At 44.3% G+C, this 22,876-nt stretch overlaps 1 protein-coding gene across 2 annotated transcripts in view; it reads right to left on the reverse strand.

Annotated features, from left to right (window-relative positions):
- Positions 1-3,941: 3,941 nt before the first annotated feature.
- Positions 3,942-22,876, reverse strand: part of PCSK6 (proprotein convertase subtilisin/kexin type 6) — a 118,051-nt gene continuing 99,116 nt past the window's right edge. The window contains exons 18-21 of one of the 2 annotated variants that reach the window (XM_029575943.1): positions 13,416-13,519; positions 11,702-11,831; positions 9,422-9,534; positions 3,942-8,661 (exon numbers count right to left, since the gene is read on the reverse strand). In XM_029575943.1, the coding sequence (XP_029431803.1) occupies positions 8,564-8,661; positions 9,422-9,534; positions 11,702-11,831; positions 13,416-13,519 (445 nt within the window). In that variant the 3' untranslated portion in view covers positions 3,942-8,563. Of the gene's footprint in view, positions 8,662-9,421; positions 9,535-11,701; positions 11,832-13,415; positions 13,520-22,876 lie in introns of those variants that run through there. The other variant, XR_003852536.1, reaches the window with a different exon arrangement.

Here is a 22,876-nt window from a genome sequence, read left to right on the forward strand (position 1 = left end):
TTTCCACACAGTTACACCTACTGTTTACCTCTTATTTATTCTTTATTATTATTATTTATTGTTATATGCATTATGTTTACTGTTTATTGATTCCTGATTATTAATCTTTGTTCTATGTACACCATATCTATGGTAATTAACAATCTGGTTATATGTAAACCGAAGCGATATGTACCAGTACATGATCTTCAGTATATAAAAGTCTTTAAATAAATAAATAACTTTTTGGAAGAAAAAAATCAAAAACTAAAAAATGTTTTTCATGGATGACTACTATTAAAGTAACAGAGACCCCTATGAGAAACGAGTTGTTCATGTAAATTGTCTGCTCGTGATTAGAGGGTCTTACATAAGTTGTTTTGGCGTCCTATGTGCTATATTAATTTATGACCAGTACATTGGTTGCTTTTTGGGTTGTTTACATTGGTGTGTACTGGAGTACACCAGTTGGTGGGTGTGGGTTTTTTTGTGTGACTGACTACAGTGATTGAGCCATGCCACCAAAGGCACTAGCTATGGGTTAAGGAAACTGCTGCGGAAGGTCAAGCGGCCACTTATGATCACTTTAAAAGAATTACAGGGGGTCTCTCACTGTGTATGAGGAAAATGTCAACTGTTCAACCATTTCAAGATTACTCCACAACCCGGGCCAGTGTAGGAGGAGAGGAAGAAGGAAGCCACTGCTGAAGAACAGCAATCTGATTTACTACATAGGATTTACAAAGAAACATATAAGCGACATTGTCTGCCTGGAGAGAAGATTGTGTGGTCTGCTAAGACCAAATCAGAACTTTTGCCTCATTGCTAAATAATAGAGGTGGCTTAAAACAAATGCAGGGCAGCACCTTGCTAATATAATCCCAATAGTAAAGCTGTGATAGCACTGTTAGGTTGAGGATGCTTTATAGCAGCAGCAGAATCAAGAGAGACTGATGAAGATTGAGGGAAAGATGGATCTGTACCTGATGTATCTACACCTAGATCCTAGAGGAAAACCTCTTCCAGTCTGCAGTAGAACTGGGATGAGAGAGATTTCCCTTTCACCAGGACACTGATCCCAAGCACAAAGCAAAAGCAGCAATGGAATGGCTTAGCAAGAACATGAATATCTTCGAGTGACCCATTCAAAGCACAGACCTGACTCTACTAGGAAATCTGTGGTAAAGAGATTAAGACTGGCTGTTCCTACTCGTAAAAACCTCCAGGCGGGAAGGACAGACTGTTTTCTACAGTCATCCCTCAGGCTTTAATGTATAATCGGGCATACTGGACTTAATTAGTCCGTAGGACGTACTTAGACCTACTGCATTTCATTTATATTCCACATTTCAACTTTATCAATCCGGGTTACAAAATAAAACATTAAAATAGACAATACAAAACAAAAACAATTTAAACTAAGAGCTTCAAGATGAAGGACTTCACCTTTTTTCTCAAATTTAGATAATCTTGTTCACAGCGTATCTCAAAACAAGATGGTTCAGAGCTCTGCACCTAATATTGAAAATGCTTTTATTCTAAGTGTTGGCAAATGAGAGAGAAAGACAGACTCTCTAAGGCTGTCATATAAGTAAACTATTTCTACCACTGTAGGAGGGGCAACTAGTAACTCGGGGTGAAGTTTTGGTGGTGCCCAAACTCCTTGCATTTGGAAAACATTTGCAACACACTTATGGGTGTAATGATGTTATCACAGGAGTTAGGGCTCTAACGCAATTCCATAAATGACATTGTCTGGTGCTAGACCAATGGGCTTATAGGAACACAGATTTAGAATGGCCATTTTGACAACCTTTAATGGTAAGGTTACATAAGAAAATGCCATACTGGGTCAGACCAAGGGTCCATCAAGCCCAGCATCCTGTTTCCAACAGTGGCCAATCCAGGCCATAAGAACCTGGCAAGTACCCCAAAAAACTAAGTCTATTCCATGTAACCATTGCTAATGGCAGTGGCTATTCTCTAAGTGAACTTAATAGCAGGTAATGGACTTCTCCTCCAAGAACTTATCCAATCCTTTTTTTAAACACAGCTATACTAACTGCACGAACCACATCCTCTGGCAACAAATTCCATAGTGTTACAATGGTTTATACCAGCAATGTTTATTATTGTATGCTATGAGATTTGTTCCCCACTTAGAATTAAATATAAAGTGGGTAATGCAATTTATTTTTTTTTTAAATAGAACAAACTTCCAGCCCTTAGGATGGAGTCTAATTACCTGTCTTTTATTTTAAAAAAAAAAGTTACAAACTTGGCTTTATCCATTCAGCATGTTAACAAGGGGTCATTGGAGGATGTTAATTTCTTTCAGACTGTAATGTTAGCCTTTAATTGCTGTAGTGTTAGTGTTAAACTTTTTAATTTTTATTGTACACAGCTTTGCACATCTATAATTGGTAGGGAAGGTGGCCTGTAAGAGGTGTAAATAAAAGAAAGACTGCAGACATTTTCAATTGTTGCATTGCCTTCGATTTTTTCAGTTTGGAAGAGAATTCACAGAACTGGCAGAAGAGTCTGGACAAAGATTATTACTAGCAATATGCTTCATCAGAGTAGTGTGGCACCAGGCATTGCCTGACTAGTTCCCTTTACCACTACCACCTTCACCTCCTCACCGCCCTAAGCACTATGTTAATATGTAAATATCTTTAGTTTCAACTTTTCAGGCTCACATATAGAGCCTCCTTCTAGCTGCAGCACCTTTGTTGCAAATTGTTATTCTTGTTGCTCCCCTTTCCCCCCTCCCTGTTTTTTGTATTTTCCACCTTTTGTTGAGATGTAAACCGATATGATGTGCCCTTAAAGTCGGTATAAAAAAGCTGTTAAATAAATAAATATCAACCTAATGGCGGCAGTTCTTTTACCCCCATCAAATGAATCACAGGCCAAGTTGCCCATGCCAAGATTTAAACCCAGCAATCTCACGTTTAGACAAGATGGCTTAAGAGATTATGCTGCACGCTGGCCAGAGGCAGTAAGAAATGGCATTTCACCATTAAACTTGTTCAGAGACCCTTCGAAAAGTTTGTAAAAGATGAAGAAGCAGAATTGAAACAGAGAATAAGACACGTGAGACCCCAGTTGATCAGGCCTCTGGTGCATGTTACTGCTTGGACTCTCGATTGCTTAGATGTCAGTTCAACTCGTTTGCCCTTACACTATTGTATCAAGGTTACAGACCACACACCATGCACTCACACCCTGTAAGGAATCAGAGGAGAAAAAGCAGAGCCAAAATCAATCTCTTCCCCACAAGTTGGAAACAGTATCAGTAATCGTCCCACAATAAGTTATGTGTACCTGTTACACTTCCAAAGCTTCAGCAAACTCATTCACTCCCAGAAATCGTTCTTAAAATACAAACAAAATGAAATGAAAAGCTGTTTTGCTTTCTTCTGGCATTCTTCCATGAATTCTTTACTTTATAGAAGTAGCCCAGAGGCTATTACTGTGAAAGAGCAGAAGATATTCAAGAATGCAATGCACAAAGGAAATTGTAAGCTACAGCCTTGCATTCATACAGGAAATTATCAAACATACATCACATCCCCGCTGCCCCCTGCATATCCTCCCGATGTATGCATATCTATGGCCTTTGAAATTAGGAGGCTCAGATGGCCCCCACATTGTAAGAAACATTTTTTAGTCCTAAAAATATACATTTTTAAAGCTTTTTTTGCATTACAATTAGAATCTTATTTTTGACTGCCAGATAAATTTGAATGAAGTCTTTGACTTTTAAAAATTTAAAGCAGTACTAGGAAAATATACCTTGTAAAGATATCTTTATTGTAATTGGAGTATAGCTTTTGAAAATAGCGCCTGTACAGATGAATAAATCAAAGTGCATCTGGGTGCTGCTCCTCGTCAGAACCACATGCAGATATGACACTCAGATGCAGCGTGGCTACACCATGAACTACAGCGGAGCGGAGTCAGGAAAGAAGGTGTTTAATAACAGCTATTCCAAAAGTGTATACAAATACAACAAAAGTAAAGAGATACCAGAACTGAAATCAAATACAGCACAAGAAGAAATGGGCACCTTGATGTTTGAAAGACTATCAAGTCCGGCTGCTTTACTCGAACTAAGGACGTCCATGTTTGTACTCTTGAGGTCCTAAATGAGAAATTAGTCTGGCAGCTGTGTGAGTCCACATGGATGCAAGAAAATAAAGATGAACAAACCATATATATATAAGGCGAGGCTGCTTTATTAGATTAACAATACATGTCTTGATTGGCTTTCGGGAGGTGACACTTCTTTCTCAGGTCAGAATAGGATGAGCAAACAAGGCCATTCTTACGGGGGGGAGGGGGGGGGCTCTGCCCCGTCAGCTTGGGGGGGGGGGGGGGTGGTGAAGCCATGCACATTTGCATTCCAGGACCCTCCTAAGGTCTACGCCCAGAGCAAAATCTGCTATACTGATGAGACAGGCCAGATACTCCTGACAAGATGCCATCTCTAAAGGGGAGCCGTTAACCAGATGACTGCATCAACGACCTTAGTATCAGGAAACGTAAAAGGAAATTCAAAATACTGAAGTTAAAACAGATACTTTGGAATGAGCAAGAAATGGCCAAAATACTTGGCTTTCTTAAGATTATGAGCCATTAGATTCTACTGCCTATCGTTTTCTGCCCCCTTCACTTTCCTCGTCACACTATCATTGGAGTAGATTTTATGATTTCCTTGCATTTTCTGGTCATGGAAGCTTTTGCTCCTTCTGTTCTGACCTGAGGAAGGACATGTTAGCCACCGAAGGCTAGTCAAGATAGATATTTAAGTTAGTCCAATATACAGCTATTACTTTACCTAATTTTGTTTGTTTACTTCTCTGCACAAAAGTAGAAGAAACTCAGCATCATTCCAAGAATGACCTCTTGGTGGTGCACGGGTATTTATACAGAAAGTTCGGTCAATGAGTGAAAAACAGAAAGATCGGGCCATGCAGCAAAGAAGAATTCTGAACACATTCACTGCAAACCTTACAAACCAACTGTTTCTCACATCTCACATTTATATTCCATAAAAAAACGAGTTTCTGGCACAATTTATTCTATCTGCTGTAAAACAAAATATATATTTAGCCATCTATCTATGACCCAATGTCAGTGCAGCACGCTGCCATGCAGAGAGATCTGTTTCACATCTTGCACAGGCTCTGCCTCCCCATGCAGGCAGCGTTTCCATCCTCGGGGACCACACGTTACTGCCCTCCAGCGGGCTAGGGGACTTGGGAGAAGACAAATCTGAAGGAAAACCCCAGGCAGTAATCTCAGCCCAAGTTCTGAATGAGCTGGAATTCCAAAGGGAGGAAGAGGAAAAGGCCAGGCCAAGAGAGAAAAGGCAAAATAGTTTTTCTGACCTTTATGCTATTTACTATGAAAGAAATTGGATGTTTCTTGGAGTTGTTTGCACCGTGAGCTTAAGCAATTCCTTAGAGGATTGAGGCCATATAATCAATTCTGCATTAGATACCCATTAAACCGGGGGTCATAAAAGTAATTAGAAACAAACTGTGCAGGAATGCAACTTGCAAAGCTCTGCTGGGAAAGGAGCACATTTCTACTTAGTAAATGACACAGAAGAGAGAAGCCCCGAGTAATTAAAGCATTTTGGAAAAGTTCTGTCTTCATAGCTCACCTGTGAACAGGATTGCAACACACCCTGTTTAATTTACCACGGAAACAGCAATGCTTGTGTGTGCATATACTACCCTGACTTCTGTGTCTCGTCTTCACATTATGTAACAAGGATGTGAAAATCCTGCGTCTGCCCGAAACTTCCAACACGGCCCTAGCAGAAATGAGCTTAACAGGGTGAATTCCAGGGCCCCTCCCAGAATTCGATCCTGCTCAGTTCACTCCGAGAACAGTTACTGTGCCTCCGGACGGACGGACATTCAGTCGTCGCCTGAGTGCTTTTCCGACTTGACTATCGCTGAAGGTGAGCGAACCCTCCCTCTTCCCCTACAGACCCCACCGCCATTTTGGCCTATTCATGCCGCCCTGCAGAGAACACGTTTTCACGCTGCTGTGTGCTCTCCCGCTCAGTGATGGAGGGCTTCAGTTTCTCATCACTTGGTCTTTTTTATACTATTTTTGTGTTCTAATGTCCCGCATCCTAAAGTTTGCTGAATGAGGACTATAATGCTCTAATCCTCTTTTTTGGGTTGACGAGCAGGGACTGTCTTACATGTGTCTGTCTGTACTATACAAATTATAAATGTAGTGATAGGGCTAATACAGTGGAAATGCTAAACAATAATAAATTGATGCATAGCAAGAGCTGGCTAAGGTCCACCAGACAGCAGCGTGGCCTGTGCGCCCTGTCTACATACATGTAAGCAAGTGCACGTGTGTAGACGGTCAAAGCCAAAGCAGAGTGGCCTTCGTGGGTCAAGTCATGAGCAGGACAGGAACCTGCTGCAGGGCTCTCAGACTGCATTTCCTAGGTGGGCAATGGCTGTGCCAGGCCCTGGGGTAGTGGGAGCTACTTTACATCTTAAATGTATAGACAGGCTCGAGATGGACTACAACATCCAATACAAAATCAGCACGATCAGAATACGAGAGAAGCGCACTCCCTGCCAGAGCGCCACATGGGAAGGGAGGAAGTAGTGGTTTGGCTAGGGAGTGGGTAGGTCACAGTGGCACGGGGAGAAAGGGAGCAAGCAGCCAGGATCTAACTTACACTGTGCAGATTATCGGGGGGGGGGGGGGGGGGGGGGGAACGGGCTGCATGTATTATTTGTACTTGGCGTATTCTGTTAATGACTCACAATCCCACTTACACTTCCTGTACAACACCTGATTTGTACAGCAGAGCCCATTCAGCGTCAGCTTCCAATGTTTTATTTTTGCTCTTCAGCTTAAGTCTAAGAACCTATTTCCAGCCACGTTTAGAGTGCACTCCGTTGGTATTCAGCGTGTTCGGGAATCTCCCGGAGAGGGACCTACCTTTTGCCATTCTCTGCCTTATTGAGCAAGACCCCTACGGCCCCAGAAACCTTGCCCTAGACTCACTCCGTAACTATCTTCTCTGTTCAGAGGCACGGACAGAGCCACAGATCTGTGAAGCAGCACAGCAGCGCTTGGGACGGATGGCAATTATTTTATCAGGTCGCTGGTTTGACATTGCACCGTTCAGAGCGCGATGTTCATTTGGTTGCAGACCTGTACCAGTTCCCCTCCTTCACATTTCTGACTGAGGTGGGTGGGCGACATGAGAAGTATAAGAAAAGAAGACTAAAATTAATAAGAACTTTAAAAATACTTTTATACAAAAAAAAAACAAACCACACTGCTCCCACTTTACAAAGGGAACGGTGCTATCATTACATGCATTTCGCTGCCTGAGCAATCACTTTACTTTTGTTTGGTATTTTAAAGGAAAAAAAGGGTTCTAAAATGGTGCGAACCTGAACACGCAACAAATTCTAGTTTACAAACCTTTGGGGGAATATTTAAATGTGAATGCCAGGGTAACATGATGGCAATCACAGACAAGAGCACACAGAGAAAAGAGTCATTTTATAAAGCAGCTTTCGAAGAAATGCATATTACACTGTAGAGCTTACTTTTAAAAGCCTTGCAAAAATAAACTGTGCTAAGTATGCTTTAGCCACAATGCAATAAAAGGACATGAGATGAAGCTATATGGAATTACTGAACAAATTATGAATCACTCAGGCTGGTGGACGGGATGTGCCAGCTCCTGCAGGAGAACTATGCCATCCGATCTACAATCTTCTGCCATGCACAACACAGGTGACGACAGTGGGAGGACGATATGCATCAGTTGGATGAGGATGAGCAAGGTCTGGAGTCCTAAGACGCAATTCAGCTGAGAACAGGAGGAATCTGTGATCTGCGCTGGGTTAAAAGCGCAGTTTGGAGTTATCAGGCACTCGGGATCCACAGTTCTTGCAAAACATCGACAGTCTAACAAAACCAATCCCGGAGAAATGTTTTTCAGCAGCACAAGGAACCGAAGGAATCAGTTTGTCAAGCAAGATGTGTACAAAACCCCAGTGTTGTTGCTAATTGCCTTTGCTAGGGATCCACACCAGCACTTTGTGGATAAATAGCAGAATATTGGATTATTTGGCTCGAACTTGTGTTTCTCTCTTTGGTATCATAGACATAGCCCAGACTGCTCCTGTGCAGGCTTCCACATTCCTAACCAACAAGTCCACATCTCTTTTTTTTTTTTCCCCCATGTCACTTGGTCAACGAATGTTGCTGATACAGGTGGTTAGGAGCATCGAGTCCCACATCTGTCACAGTCATGAGATGTTTCATGGTTCTTTAGAAATCCATTTTAGACTTAATTCATAGTAAAGATGGCTCTACGTAGACGTTTTGTGCTATGGAATATAATAGCTATAAAATTCATTTATTGTGATATTAAAGCTATCAAACTTAAAGTGATATTCACCCCAGCACCATGTAGAATTACTCTCCCGAGGATGAAGCAACACACCGTCCTAACGGGCTGGCAAAAGTGGGCTTGTGGAACGTTGTATTGCCTCGTTAGGCAGCACGGAGGCCCCTATCCAGCCAGAAGACAGGTCCGGCAGCAGAACTGTGTGAACAGCTTCCGCTCACACAGCCTGCTGGACTTCACCATCTCGCAGAACATCTCGTCAGCTGCAGAACAGGAAAAAAGGGGGAATGAAAGCCAGAACATTGTTCTCTTAGGCAGGGGAGAGACGACTTCCTACATCAGACGGCTTGTGGCAGGTTTAAGACTCCAGCATAAGCTTTATGGATTTCATCTTGGATTTACTGTCAGAGCGGGCAGCAGTGTCCCAGGGTAACACCCTATAAATGTACACAGATTACCGATATGATCACTGCACCATGATGGTGAATGTAAATGCAAGTATTTGGAGACACTTGGGATTCTATAACAAAGGAGGTTGGGTGAATGGTCCTCCACACTGTTTCTTTACCATCTTCAGATAAAATCTATGTTATTAACGGACTTAATTTCAGTAAGATGCAGCTATAGGCCACTCCCCCGTTCCACACTTACCACAGCGGTAGATATAACCGGCCACTCCCTGGTACCATACGTACCACTGTGACAGGTGCCATTACAGGCCACTCCCTGGTACCATACGTACCGCTGTGACAGGTGCCATTACAGGCCACTCCCTGGTACCATACGTACCGCTGTGACAGGTGCCATTACAGGCCACTCCCTGGTACCATACGTACCGCTGTGACAGGTGCCATTACAGGCCACTCCCTGGTACCATACGTACCGCTGTGACAGGTGCCATTACAGGCCACTCCCTGGTACCATACGTACCGCTGTGACAGGTGCCATTACAGGCCACTCCCTGGTGCTGCTCCTGCCACCCGTAGCAGGTGCGATTACTGACCGCTCCGGCATTTTACGTACCATTGCTGCAGGTATGATTAGTCACACAGGATCCGCTCAGCAGACTGAAGCCTTCTCTGCAGCGCACACAGTTCCTGCCAGACCCTTCACAACTTAAACAGTTTTCTTCACATCTGGCAAACACAATAAAGGCAAGACTCTTTCATTTGAAAACAATCATTTGATTTCAAACATTCTGCATGAGGTAAATTAGCTTTAGGTTTTTTTTGGCTGGCGGGGAAGAGATGCAGTGATCCTAACTGACGAATGGTAGAACTATTACTGTGGGACAGTCAGTCAATCTCACGTAAAACCTTTAGTCTGGTAACAGTTTTTGCTCTCTGGCCCTGTCCGTTACGGGAACATTGACATTTTGGCCTTTGTGGAGGCTCCTGCTGCAGGTGAGCCTCAGTGTCTCCGATACGCATGGCTTGCCCACCGTGGTGCTGGCGGCATCTTCCATGCCTCCCTCCTCCGATCACAGAGGACCACCCTGGCAGCACTACAGCCTCAGCCATGGCTTGCCACTGATTAAAGGGTGGGGTTGTTTGGTTTTTTTTAATCTCCACAGCAATTTACTGTTTTGAGTTATAATTTTCCTTTTTAGTCCTATGAATTTTAACTTTTGGTTTTATTCTATTATTGTGTTCTGTTTTGCAACTTCATTTTTAAACCTAATGGTTGTTATTGCTTTTTATTTATATAATTTGTCAATTTTATTATAATTGGAATGAACAATATTTAAATATTTTCTGTGAGGTGATTAAGTAAATTGAAAAATATTACTTCTGGCTAAGCACTTTTCAGGTTGGTTATGAAAGGTATAATAATAAATACAGCATTAAAGAAAAAATAAATCCGAGGAACACTCAAACATGAGACTTATGTGCCCTGACATGACAAATAAATCATTTATACATTAGAAAGGCCACTTTTTCCTTCTCTCTTTTCTTTGTATGATTTAATAGGGGTTGTGCAAAGAGTGCTGAAGCCGTGGCCTTTTGCCAATTGCAGCCAAATACTTTTTAAAATAAAATTTGCATGAGCTGTAGACAGTGAACCGGTTCTATGGCTGTAAGCAATAGGTACCAGGATGCCCTCCCTCCTCGTCTTCTGAGCTGTTTCCCTCTCCCAGGCTCCGGAGAGACCCCTCCCAAATGGATAACAGGTTTTAAGTCAGTTGCAGAAGAGGACTGACTGCAGTAAAACCAAACAAAAGTGAAAAGCAAATTGGTATTAATGTTCCTGTTCTGCATGAAACCTGTTAGGAAAAATTCCTGATGCAGATTTTGTTTTTCCAAACAGACCAGACAGAGCACATTATATTTTGGCACAATCTAAAACCGTGACGATCATTTAACACAAAGGTGAATTGAGCAATGACGTGAGCCTTCGGCGTCGCATGCTGTCCTCATGGCAAATTCAGGAACCTGAGGGGAGCCTAACCCAGAACACAGCCCACAGCTCGCTCTCCAGGACCAAAAGTGAAGCAAGCTGCAGTCTGCAGGCGGAGCCCCTGCTGCCACGGTACAGAATCCTTCCAAAGCTAAGCCATAAACCTACAGTCCAGCAGTAGTTATAGACGGTGGCTTCTGAGTTCATGATTTGAAGTCCTGATCCCTCACTGGCTTTCCTCAGAAACCTGGGCACATCATTTTAGCTGGGTAACACTGTTCCTCCTTCACTCTCCACCTTGGAAACCAATCAGTATCAAGTGGTAGTCTGGATTCCCCGCCCAGAGTTGTATCTGTGCATTTCTAAATTCTTGTATTTGTAATTTCACATGGGAAGGTAACTGCCTCTTTTGCATGAAATCAAGTTGTTACTTCATTAAAACCCCACAGCACTCATGCACCTTCCTGGTAACTTCTCCTAAAAAACATTCTATCACTCCATCTCTTTCCAAAGCTGGGCTATGGTGAACCCTGATCTGTGCAGCATGCACAGCTACAATCCCTCAACACTCGCTGCAGCTTTCCAAACCAGTAAACAGGCCTGGAAGCCAATCTGGTCCTTGGACCTTGCTTTTTAGCTACAAATGGTGCTGGTAATGAAGTAGTATTTACTCTAACGCTGCTCGTTTTTTACCTCTTAGCAACTGAGATATAGAGAGATTTAGCAGAATTTGGGCTCCAACTTATTGTAGTTTGTTATTTGTCAAAACTGTGTGACAATAGTTCAACTACACCAGATCCCTTGCTCCTTAAACTACAAAAAACAAAGAAACCAACACCCTCTTACTGCTCCAAAGTGTCCTATACAATTTGTCTATTAAAGGCTGTTCCAAGGAGACCGGGTTACCTTCTGCAGGCTTTATGGGGCAGGCCCGGCACCACCTCAGGGTAAAATCCCTCACTGCAAGCAGGGACGCACTTCCACTCGTGCAAATGGAAATCCTTGGCACACTGTATGCATTCATCTTTCCCTGGCCCTGCAGGAAACACAAGTACAAAGGAGAATTATTGGACAATATGGCCAAGCTATCTGACAGAGTAACCTCACATTTTGTTTTCATGCACTGGTTTTGACAGACTCAAACTTACTATTTATTTAAATACATTTTTTGTTGTTGTTTTTAATAGAGCCTTTCTCAGACTGCCATACAATAAAAACACCACAAAAAGGTGTTGCAAAGCAAAACGAATAGGTTAGCAAACCAGAAAATCCGATATCAACATATGCCAATTTAAAACAAGTGAGAACAGATGAAAGCGCCAACAAGGGGATCCTTTGGATTATAGTGGTAACCACCTAATTACAATTTCTTACATATTATCCACGCTAAGAAAATAATAAAGCAAAACAATCTATCAGAATAGGCCTCCTGTGCTATCTGTCCAGGAAATGAGATGCTGATGCTGTACCAGCAGTGGCCACAAGATGTCAGCATCTTCCATGCTAGTATTGCATTCTCATATTTTCCAGACCACCCAACTGTTTGTTTATTTTTTTAAATTTGATTTATATTCTGCTTTTCAGACACTCCAAAGCAGATTACATTTAGGTATTAGGTGCTTCCTGCAGGGATCACAATCTAAAGTTTGTACCTGAGACAATGGAGTGTGAAATGAGCACTCGAGGTAGCTGGCATAGCTGAATTGGGACTCAGGGAGTGGGGTCCTGCTAACTCGGAGGGGATGGCGATGGGAGGGGATATGTGCCTATGTGCCCCCTTTAAAAATATCTCCCCCCCCCCCAAATGAAGGCTTGCTGGCCCTACTGTGCTCTAACTCCCTAACCCCCGTATTTCCATGGCCTGGTCCCAGCATCCCTGTGTCTCTGGGGGGGGGGGGGGGGGGGGGGGGGAGTGAGACAGGAGTAGATGAAAGATGGCAGGAAGGACCCGGAGGGGAATGGGGGAGCTAGGAAGCAGGGTGGAGTGTTAATGGGAGGCTGCAATTAGAACCCCTGTTTCTCTTTTGCTATTCCGCAGATGGAACAAATGAGATCAGATACCCCAAAGCAAGCTTTCCCTCTTTAAAATGTAAACACACCCCACAGTAAGCATCAGTGCATGGCATAGGGGGTAAGAAATGGCCCTCACACTAACAGCAGGTTCCTTCCCCCATCAGGCGTTCCCAACGCCCTGCTGCAGCCGAGGAGCAGCAGTTGTGCTCGGCATCACACAAAGTAGCTGCTTTCTTTCAAGGCTCCCTCTCCAGCATCTCTTTACAACACTCATCCTCCTTTTTAGAAACAGAACGACCATATGTGCCCCGAGAAGAACACATATGGTCTCTGCTCCACCCCAATATATCCAATATCATTAGTGGGGTGGGGGAGGGGGGAGAGAGAGCTGACCACACAGCTCAGGAAGGGAAGACACCAGAAACGATTGGGACCCTGCTCTGTCCTGGTGCGCGCATTTCTTGGTATTTATTGCATGCATGCATTTTTGGTTTGGTTTAGCTCCCACTGTAACTCTCCTGCTGCCTGGCACAGTTTGCATTTTATGAACCTGACAGCTTTACGGTGCCAGGCACTTTTTTCCTTACTATAAAAGGGCTCCACGTACCTGTGCACGTCTGGCAGGTGGGGTGGCACGCCTCGCATGTCATTGCCTCCATGTTCAAGTACAGGCCTTGTTCACACTCCTGAATACACGTGGCACCTGCAAGACTGCCAGAGCAGCAAGGAACTGATCAGAGTCACAGAACCACCCACGCAAACCCAGATGTAAATCTCCCGAGGTCAGAACTGATCAGAACCACTCACGCAAACCCAGATGTAAATCCCCTGAGGTCAGAACTGATCAGAACCACCCACGCAAACCCAGATGTAAATCTCCTGAGGTCCGAACTGATCAGAACCACCCACGCAAACCCAGGTGTAAATCTCCTGAGGTCAGAACCACCCACGCAAACCCAGATGTAAATCTCCTGAGGTCAGAACTGCTTAAGCTTAGCACAGGCCAACTTGTAGCTGCACAAAAGATCAAGTTTTATTACCTTGGTTACTTCTTTTTTAGCTCATTGTTAATTTATCTTTCACCTTCTCTACAATCCAAGTTGCATTATGTCCCTGTTTTATTGTAATTGCTATCTTCCTATTCTATCACATGTTAATGTTAAGTGTTTTAAGTATTTATCCTTTTGTCACACCTTGTTATTTGTAAACCGGCATGATGCGACTCCCATCGCGAATGCCGGTATATAAGAAATTCAAATAAATAAATAAATAAATAAATAAGTTATTTTAAACACTTCCATCTGAAAGTCTCCAATGGGCTTTATTCTTTGTTTTACATACAATGGATTTTATTGCTCCAATTTGGCCTTTTTATTTAGAGGGAGGGAGAAAGGGCCAAGCAGTTCTCCCCTGCTCCCTTTAGGGCGCAGCAGCCTTCAGTCACACCTTTACCCCTTCCCCCCTTCCATCTTGCCCAGCCCTAAGCAGTCACCACTGCACAAGGCGCAGAACCTCCCTCCCCGACTCCCGGGATCTGCCTCAGAGCCATTGTTCACCTGTTACAAAGAGACAGCCCAGAAGGCCCAATTTCCCTCCTAGTGCAGGGCGCTGGACCCCAGCTGAGCTCTGGCTTTCCCCATACTCCTCTCTACTCACCCTCCAGCCCCTGCATTTACTGTCTGTGTCCACCTTAAACCAGACTTTGCTCCACTGTGAACAGAGCGCTCCCTGGCTGGAAGGGTGGTGGGGACATTGTGGTATCACGAGATTACTGCTGTCATCTGGTCCTGGTTTTCTAAGTCCCACCTCAATGCACGCTGCAGGACAAGCAGCACCTGCCTGCTCCGGCATGAGCAAACTGTAATTCTCAGCTTTACAAACTAACTCCCATCTCAGCAGAGAGCTCGCGTTTATTTAGTAACTCATGGGTTTGAATGTGCGTGTTTCCCTGTGAAGGACATCGTAGCACAAAGATCAGCAAAGCGCATTGCAGGAAACTGAAACAGATATTGAAAAGTGCTTTAAAAGCATGAAATAAAATAGAAGACCTTTAATTAGCTTGCAATCTCTGCACTCTCATACAGCTTTGGAATCACAGATTGGCCCCTAAAAATCTTGAAAGGACTGGATGTAAGGACAAGAAAAAATTCATCCATGCTCATCAGGTAATTACCTAAAAGCTGAAGGAGTTATGGATTTTATAGAAATATATTATGCAGATATTGCTACTGTTATGTTGGTCAGTTTGCAGGGGCATCCTGCAAGCTGCCGCACTTACCCCCAAGCCCAGCAGACTCTGCCAGTGGCAGGAACACTACTCCCTGCCAAAGCCACACAATTTACACGCCAGAGCAGTGCCCAGGCCCCGCTGTTCTCCTCCTCCAGTGGGTGCTCTCTCTAGGCACACGCGCACAGCACAAGCTGTGGCGGGAGTTCGGGTCCGGCCGCCCTCTGATATCATCAGCCGTCCTCAGACGCCCTACCAGTGCCTCAGCAATGGGTCTCCTACATAACACCTGTGTAGTGTGTGTTGCTGCTCTTCTGATCCTTGCCTCGTCTCTCCAGTCCAGCCCCGTCTCCTCACCTCCCCTGGACTGACTTCTGGCTCTAACCCTTACCTGGACCATTCACCATTTTTAGTTGCTGCTGCCTACCTCTAACCCTTGCCTGGACACCAACTATTCCTGCTTGCAGCCTGGCCCTGGATTGACGCCCACACCATTGCCACCGAGATTCTCGCCTAAGACCTGCCGGTCGCCTGCAACCCAAGGGCTCAAGCCAAGGGGAAAGGCGTTGGTACAGGTAAAGCTTCTAGTCAGACTCTCTCCTGCGTACCCCCGCCAGCTGTCAGTGGGGGCCTGCGGAGCCCACCCCGTAGGCTGAGCCAATCTCACTACAGCCGGACGGGTCCTCCGTTCTTATAGCTACCATCCTAGGCCTCTAAACATACTCGACTCTAAAAGTGCTGCTTAATATGAAAGAGAAGAGGCAGAATCAATCTTCATGCTTAAAGCTGGACACGCGTTCTGAGAAATGGAAGGAATGCAGGAGAATTTACAAAACAAGAGAAGAAGAACAAAAAGACTATTTAAAGAGGTAGCCCAGCAAATAAAGTACAACTGGCAAAAGCTACATCAGAAAATCCCAAAAGGAACCAAAATCCACTTTGAATTTCCTAAACGTTCAAAGCAGATTGCACTGGGCACACTTCGGATTTCTTGAAAATGCAAAATGGGTATCTTAAAAAAATGTCTTTTGAATTTCACGGAGATCTGCCTCCTGGGAGAACGCGATTACGATTACAAAAATGTCACGTCTCACAGCCCGGCGTGACCGTGAGTCGTTTGCATGGCTCCTCCGCCTGCAGCAGTGTCGGGAAGAAAACACCGACTTTGAAAGGGAGTAAGGGCTTTCTTACACGTTCTCCGTCCCCGGACCTCAAGCCTTCCACTACTGCTTGTCCCCGAGTCCTCCTACGCTCTGCGCAGTCAGCTCTTTCCCGGACTCCTCATGCGGCATAACAGAAAGGTGAGTCCCCACCTGAAACCCCCCCCCGACATAACCATGTAAAAAAAAAAAATCTTACTCGGATCCATCATCTGCAGCAGGAAGCTGAGATCCCGTGCCATTCTTGGGACACACCGAGTAAAACAGGCCCTGCCAGTCTCATTCCTGGGTTTCCTTGCCAAACAGCAAGCACCGTAAATCAGGCAAAGGCTTCTTAAATGACCCTGGGTTGCCTGTCGTTTGTGACTAGAGGGATCAGCTGAGGTTTTTCTTAGCCAAGAACAAATGCACACTTTTCGACTTAAAAAAAAAAAAATCGATAAAAGGGGAAAAGCAACAAGTCATCAGTAAGAGAGCTGTGGGAATGATTAATTATCTTTCAGATATTAACAGTGGAGCATGGCAACTGAATTGATGGTGTTTTATTTGCCCATTTGTCTAGACGAATGCATGCTTGTTGCATTGCCACCGTCCTTAACCTGCTGACAAATGTATCTTCTATGGTTTACACACACGCGAGACAAAACAGCCCAGCTTGACACAAGAAATCTATAGTGACGTTAATGCATGAGACTCTTTTTCTGATGAGGCAATTACAATCCTTAAACTTCTTCATCTGCATCTGTTTCCTGATGAGCAGAGATTAGAAGCAGCAGGTTCCCATATTTACCTCCAAAAAAACAAATGCACAAATTCCCTGCAGAAAGAGCCGCTCTTCTCATGACTGCAATAATGTGCAACCTGACAAAGTGCCACTGAGGCCCTGACACAAAGTAAGAATCCTAATGATTTCACAGCAACCACTGATCAACACCATCGCAGACAAATATGCATTGCTGCTCTTCTAGGTCTCATCACATGCCGGGTCCTACCATTTGTTTTTAACTTTTCCCACAGTGGCTTTTTTCCATTACAAAATAAAAATGGTGCTGGTAGTGCCATGCAAGCCTGTCCTTTGCAGGAGATGGAGAACCAGCCAGAGCCAAGCCCCTCAGTGTAGCCCCTACCGCCTGCAATCAACAGCAGAGCCCATGAAAAGGCAGCACTGCAAATATTACACCGGACCCTAGAACACCAACACACCTCTTACTGGGAAAGCAGAGCAAGCCACAGAAATTACACTCCAGCAGATCACATCACCTCTGCCACACAGGCAGAGCATGGACAGACTTTCACCAAATACAGAATAAGTGGCCACAATTAGAAAGAGAAATGGACAGAGAAACGCATCTGGAAATCCCGTGCAACCCCAGACTCTAAATACAATGCAACACTGGAGAAACAGAAACAGAAATGCATTTCCTCCTGTACTACAGAAAGTACAAGACCTCATTAGTTAAACCAAAAATAAAATGCTTTGTTCCCTACCTTTGTTTTCTGGACATTATGGGCCCTAACTTAATACCCGTGCTCACAACAACCACGGGAGGTTTCACAGCTCCAGCACAGCACCTCTCTCTCCCCCCCCCCCCCCCCCAGCAGCCCCAGTGCAACACCTACCCCTCCCTCCTCTTCCCTGAGGGGGTGATGCTGGGCCCCAGTGAACGAGAGGGAACTCAGCCTGCTTGCTGGCAGAAGACAGAAACCTTCTCTCTCTCTCCTTCCAGCAGGCAGACTGAATCCCTCCTCTACCTCCGCAGGGCCCAGCATCACCCCTCTTCTCCCCCCCCACCACAGCTCTCTGTGTTATATTTAGAGCAGCACTCCAACTCCTGCTGTTTCAGAGGCAGCTGCAGATGCTTTTCAGGGTGGCCAGAGGGGACTCAGTTCATGGCACAGGGACAGAGTGCAGGCTCGGCTCCACCTCCGCAGCACGCACGCATTTTCTGCACTCGGCTGGAGACCCCCACAGGGATCTGCTGGAGATGCCCCTGGTCTCCTGCGCGCCTGTGCAGAGAAGGATGCGAGGGGCCTGTGAAAGCCTGCGGCTTTAATCCCACTCGACAAGTCGAGATGAAACCATCACCAACCTCAACTGAGCCCCCAAAAAGAATGAGAAGCTACGGGTCAGTAAGAACCACAGAGCGATCCTTGGTGATACATTCTCTAACCCTAAAATTTATTCCACACTTCCAACTTGCCCAGTTCCAAGCTGTGACCAAAATGGCTTTCTTCCACCTACATCCAGCTGTGCCACCCTCCGTCCCCCTCCTGGAAGACACTGCCTTGAAATGGCTTCCTGGGCCTGTGTGATCTCCCGCCCGGACTATTGCAACTTAAACCACTGGGTTGCAGCTCATGCAGAATTCGGCACCTTGCACGACTATGGCTGCAAACAGAAGGAATCGACCACCACCAATCCTGAAACCCCTACACCAGTTCCCAACGCTAACACCAAATTTAAAATCTTGGTCCTAACCTGCTAAACCCTCAAAGGTTTGCCTCCATCTCTCAAAGGAAGAGGGATTCAGTTTTGTTAGGAACTGGGGAACCTTTTGGGGAAGGGGGAGTCTCTTCCGAAGGGATGGGCTCCACCTTAACCAGGGTGGAACCAGACTGCTGGCGCTAACCTTTAAAAAGGAGATAGAGCAGCTTTTAAACTAGAACAAAGGGGAAAGCCGACAGTCGCTCAGCAGCGCATGGTTCGGAGAGATGTATCTTTAAAGGATACTAATGATGCATTAGAATTAGGGCATCCCGACAGTGAGGTTCCAATAATTAGAAAAGTAGTCCAAGTGCCTGTAACTAAAAACTCACCTGAGCTAAAAAATTCTAACTTATCCCTATCAATTAAAAAGCAGAATAAAAATACAATCAAAAAACAAACTTTGAAATGTTTGTATGCTAATGCCAGAAGTCTAAGAAGTAAGATGGGAGAATTAGAATGTATAGCAGTAAATGATGACATAGACTTAATTGGCATCTCAGAGACATGGTGGAAAGAGGATAACCAATGGGACAGTGCTATACCGGGGTACAAATTATATCGCAATGACAGAGAGGAGCAGTCGGGAGGAGGTGTGGCGCTTTATGTCCGGGATGGCATAGAGTCCAACAGGATAAACATCCTGTATGAGACTAAATACAAAATTGAATCTTTATGGGTAGAAATCCCTTGTGTATCAGGGAAGACTACAGTGATAGGGGTATACTACCGTCCACCTGGTCAAGATGGTGAGATGGACAGTGAAATGCTAAGAGAAATTAGGGAAGCTAACCAAATTGGTAGTGCAGTAATAATGGGAGACTTCAATTACCCCAATATAGACTGGGTAAATGTATCATCGGGTCACGCTAGAGAGATAACGTTCCTGGATGGAATAAATGATAGCTTTATGGAGCAATTGGTTCAGGAACCGACGAGAGAGGGAGCAATTTTAGATCTAATTCTCAGTGGAGCACAGGACTTGGTGAGAGAGGTAACGGTGGTGGGGCCACTTGGCAATAGTGATCATAATATGATCAAATTTGATTTAATGACTGGAAAAGGAACAGTGTGCAAATCCAAGGCTCTCGTGCTAAACTTTCAAAAGGGAAACTTTGATAAAATGAGAAAAATTGTTAGAAAAAAACTGAAAGGAGCAGCTACAAAAGTAAAAAATGTCCAAGAGGCGTGGTCATTGTTAAAAAATACCATTCTAGAAGCACAGTCCAGATGTATTCCACACATTAAGAAAGGTGGAAAGAGGGCAAAACGATTACCGGCATGGTTAAAAGGGGAGGTGAAAGAAGCTATTTTAGCCAAAAGATCTTCATTCAAAAATTGGAAGAAGGATCCAACAGAAGAAAATAGGATAAAGCATAAACATTGGCAAGTTAAATGTAAGACATTGATAAGACAGGCTAAGAGAGAATTTGAAAAGAAGTTGGCTGTAGAGGCAAAAACTCACAGTAAAAACTTTTTTAAATATATCCGAAGCAGAAAGCCTGTGAGGGAGTCAGTTGGACCGTTAGATGATCGAGGGGTTAAAGGGGCACTTAGAGAAGATAAGGCCATCGCGGAAAGATTAAATGATTTCTTTGCTTCGGTGTTTACTGAAGAGGATGTTGGGGAGGTACCCGTAATGGAGAAGGTTTTCATGGGTAATGATTCAGAAGGACTGAACCAAATCACGATGAACCTAGAAGATGTGGTAGGCCTGATTGACAAACTGAAGAGTAGTAAATCACCTGGACCGGATGGTATATACCCCAGAGTTCTGAAGGAACTAAAAAATGAAATTTCAGACCTATTAGTAAAAATTTGTAACTTATCATTAAAATCATCCATTGTACCTGAAGACTGGAGGATAGCAAATGTAACCCCAATATTTAAAAAGGGCTCCAGGGGCGATCCGGGAAACTACAGACCGGTTAGCCTGACTTCAGTGCCAGGAAAAATAGTGGAAAGTGTTCTAAACATCAAAATCACAGAACATATAGAAAGACATGGTTTAATGGAACAAAGTCAGCATGGCTTTACCCAGGGCAAGTCTTGCCTCACAAATCTGCTTCACTTTTTTGAAGGAGTTAATAAACATGTGGATAAAGGTGAACCGGTAGATATAGTATACTTGGATTTTCAGAAGGCGTTTGACAAAGTTCCTCATGAGAGGCTTCTAGGAAAAGTAAAAAGTCATGGGATAGGTGGTGATGTCCTTTCGTGGATTGCAAACTGGCTAAAAGACAGGAAACAGAGAGTAGGATTAAATGGGCAATTTTCTCAGTGGAAGGGAGTGGACAGTGGAGTGCCTCAGGGATCTGTATTGGGACCCTTACTGTTCAATATATTTATAAATGATCTGGAAAGAAATACGACGAGTGAGATAATCAAATTTGCAGATGACACAAAATTGTGCAGAGTAGTTAAATCACAAGCAGATTGTGATAAATTGCAGGAAGACCTTGTGAGACTGGAAAATTGGGCATCCAAATGGCAGATGAAATTTAATGTGGACAAGTGCAAGGTGATGCATATAGGGAAAAATAACCCATGCTATAATTACACGATGTTGGGTTCCATATTAGGTGCTACAACCCAAGAAAGAGATCTAGGTGTCATAGTGGATAACACATTGAAATCGTCGGTTCAGTGTGCTGCAGCAGTCAAAAAAGCAAACAGAATGTTGGGAATTATTAGAAAAGGAATGATGAATAAAACGGAAAATGTCATAATGCCTCTGTATCGCTCCATGGTGAGACCGCACCTTGAATACTGTGTACAATTCTGGTCGCCGCATCTCAAAAAAGATATAATTGCGATGGAGAAGGTACAGAGAAGGGCTACCAAAATGATAAGGGGAATGGAACAACTCCCCTATGAGGAAAGACTAAAGAGGTTAGGACTTTTCAGCTTGGAGAAGAGACGACTGAGGGGGGATATGATAGAGGTGTTTAAAATCATGAGAGGTCTAGAACGGGTAGATGTGAATCGGTTATTTACTCTTTCGGATAGTAGAAGGACTAGGGGACACTCCATGAAGTTAGCATGGGGCACATTTAAAACTAATCGGAGAAAGTTCTTTTTTACTCAACGCACAATTAAACTCTGGAATTTGTTGCCAGAGAATTTGGTTTGTGCAGTTAGTATAGCTGTGTTTAAAAAAGGATTGGATAAGTTCTTGGAGGAGAAGTCCATTACCTGCTATTAAGTTCACTTAGAGAATAGCCACTGCCATTAACAATGGTTACATGGAATAGACTTAGTTTTTGGGTACTTGCCAGGTTCTTATGGCCTGGATTGGCCACTGTTGGAAACAGGATGCTGGGCTTGATGGACCCTTGGTCTGACCCAGTATGGCATTTTCTTATGTTCTTATGTTCTTACCCCTGTATACTGCCCTGCTGACTACACTCCCTAGTGGTGCCATCTCCCAAACAATGCGCCTCACCAGATTCTGCCCCAACCCTGTGGAATACCATATGGCCTTATATCAGACTCACTCCAGATCTCCCATCCTTCAGAAAACTGGTTCAATCTGGCTCCTCAAAGCAGTATTTTGCTCCTTAAATAAGATCTGTACATATCCACTATAGCTTTTTGTACTATAATTCCCCAAGGCTGAAATGTACCTCTACCATACTCAAATCGTTATACTTGCATATTGTATCTCAGCTATTTGCAATATTTCTGTGACTCGCTTTGAACTCTTACTGCAAACGATTGCCATAAACAAGGACTTGACTTGAAAGTGACAGCAGGGGCCTCTACAGTAGCGGCCTGGCCACTCGTGGCCTAAGCACGTGGCCTCTGTGTTACGCTGGAGACTCCAGCCCAGAAACCTCCTGCCCTACAGCACCAAGGCACTTCCAGAACTGAGCTGCCAAAGAATACGAGAGACACACACGGTAACAGAGGGGGGTGGATGAAGTAGCAGAAGCTCGCACACCCCAATATAAAAAGGAAGCTGCGTTATATTGATTGCCTCTCCCCCCGCTCCATTGTAACGTTTCAAAAGTCCCAACAAGCAGGAATTCTCATCCTCTACCAACTGAAATGTTCACTTTGAATCTGCTGTGACTGAGCTGGGCTCCCGAGATTCCCCGGAGGAGTCACAGGTTACCTCGTACAAAACAGGGACCCGGACAGTTTGCGCTCTGTGCGCGATGGCGCCGGAGCCAATACGAACCAGTCAGATGCAG

The sequence above is a fragment of the Rhinatrema bivittatum genome, chromosome 13 (genome assembly GCF_901001135.1).
Source record: "Rhinatrema bivittatum chromosome 13, aRhiBiv1.1, whole genome shotgun sequence".
Taxonomy (NCBI): Eukaryota; Metazoa; Chordata; class Amphibia; order Gymnophiona; family Rhinatrematidae; genus Rhinatrema; species Rhinatrema bivittatum.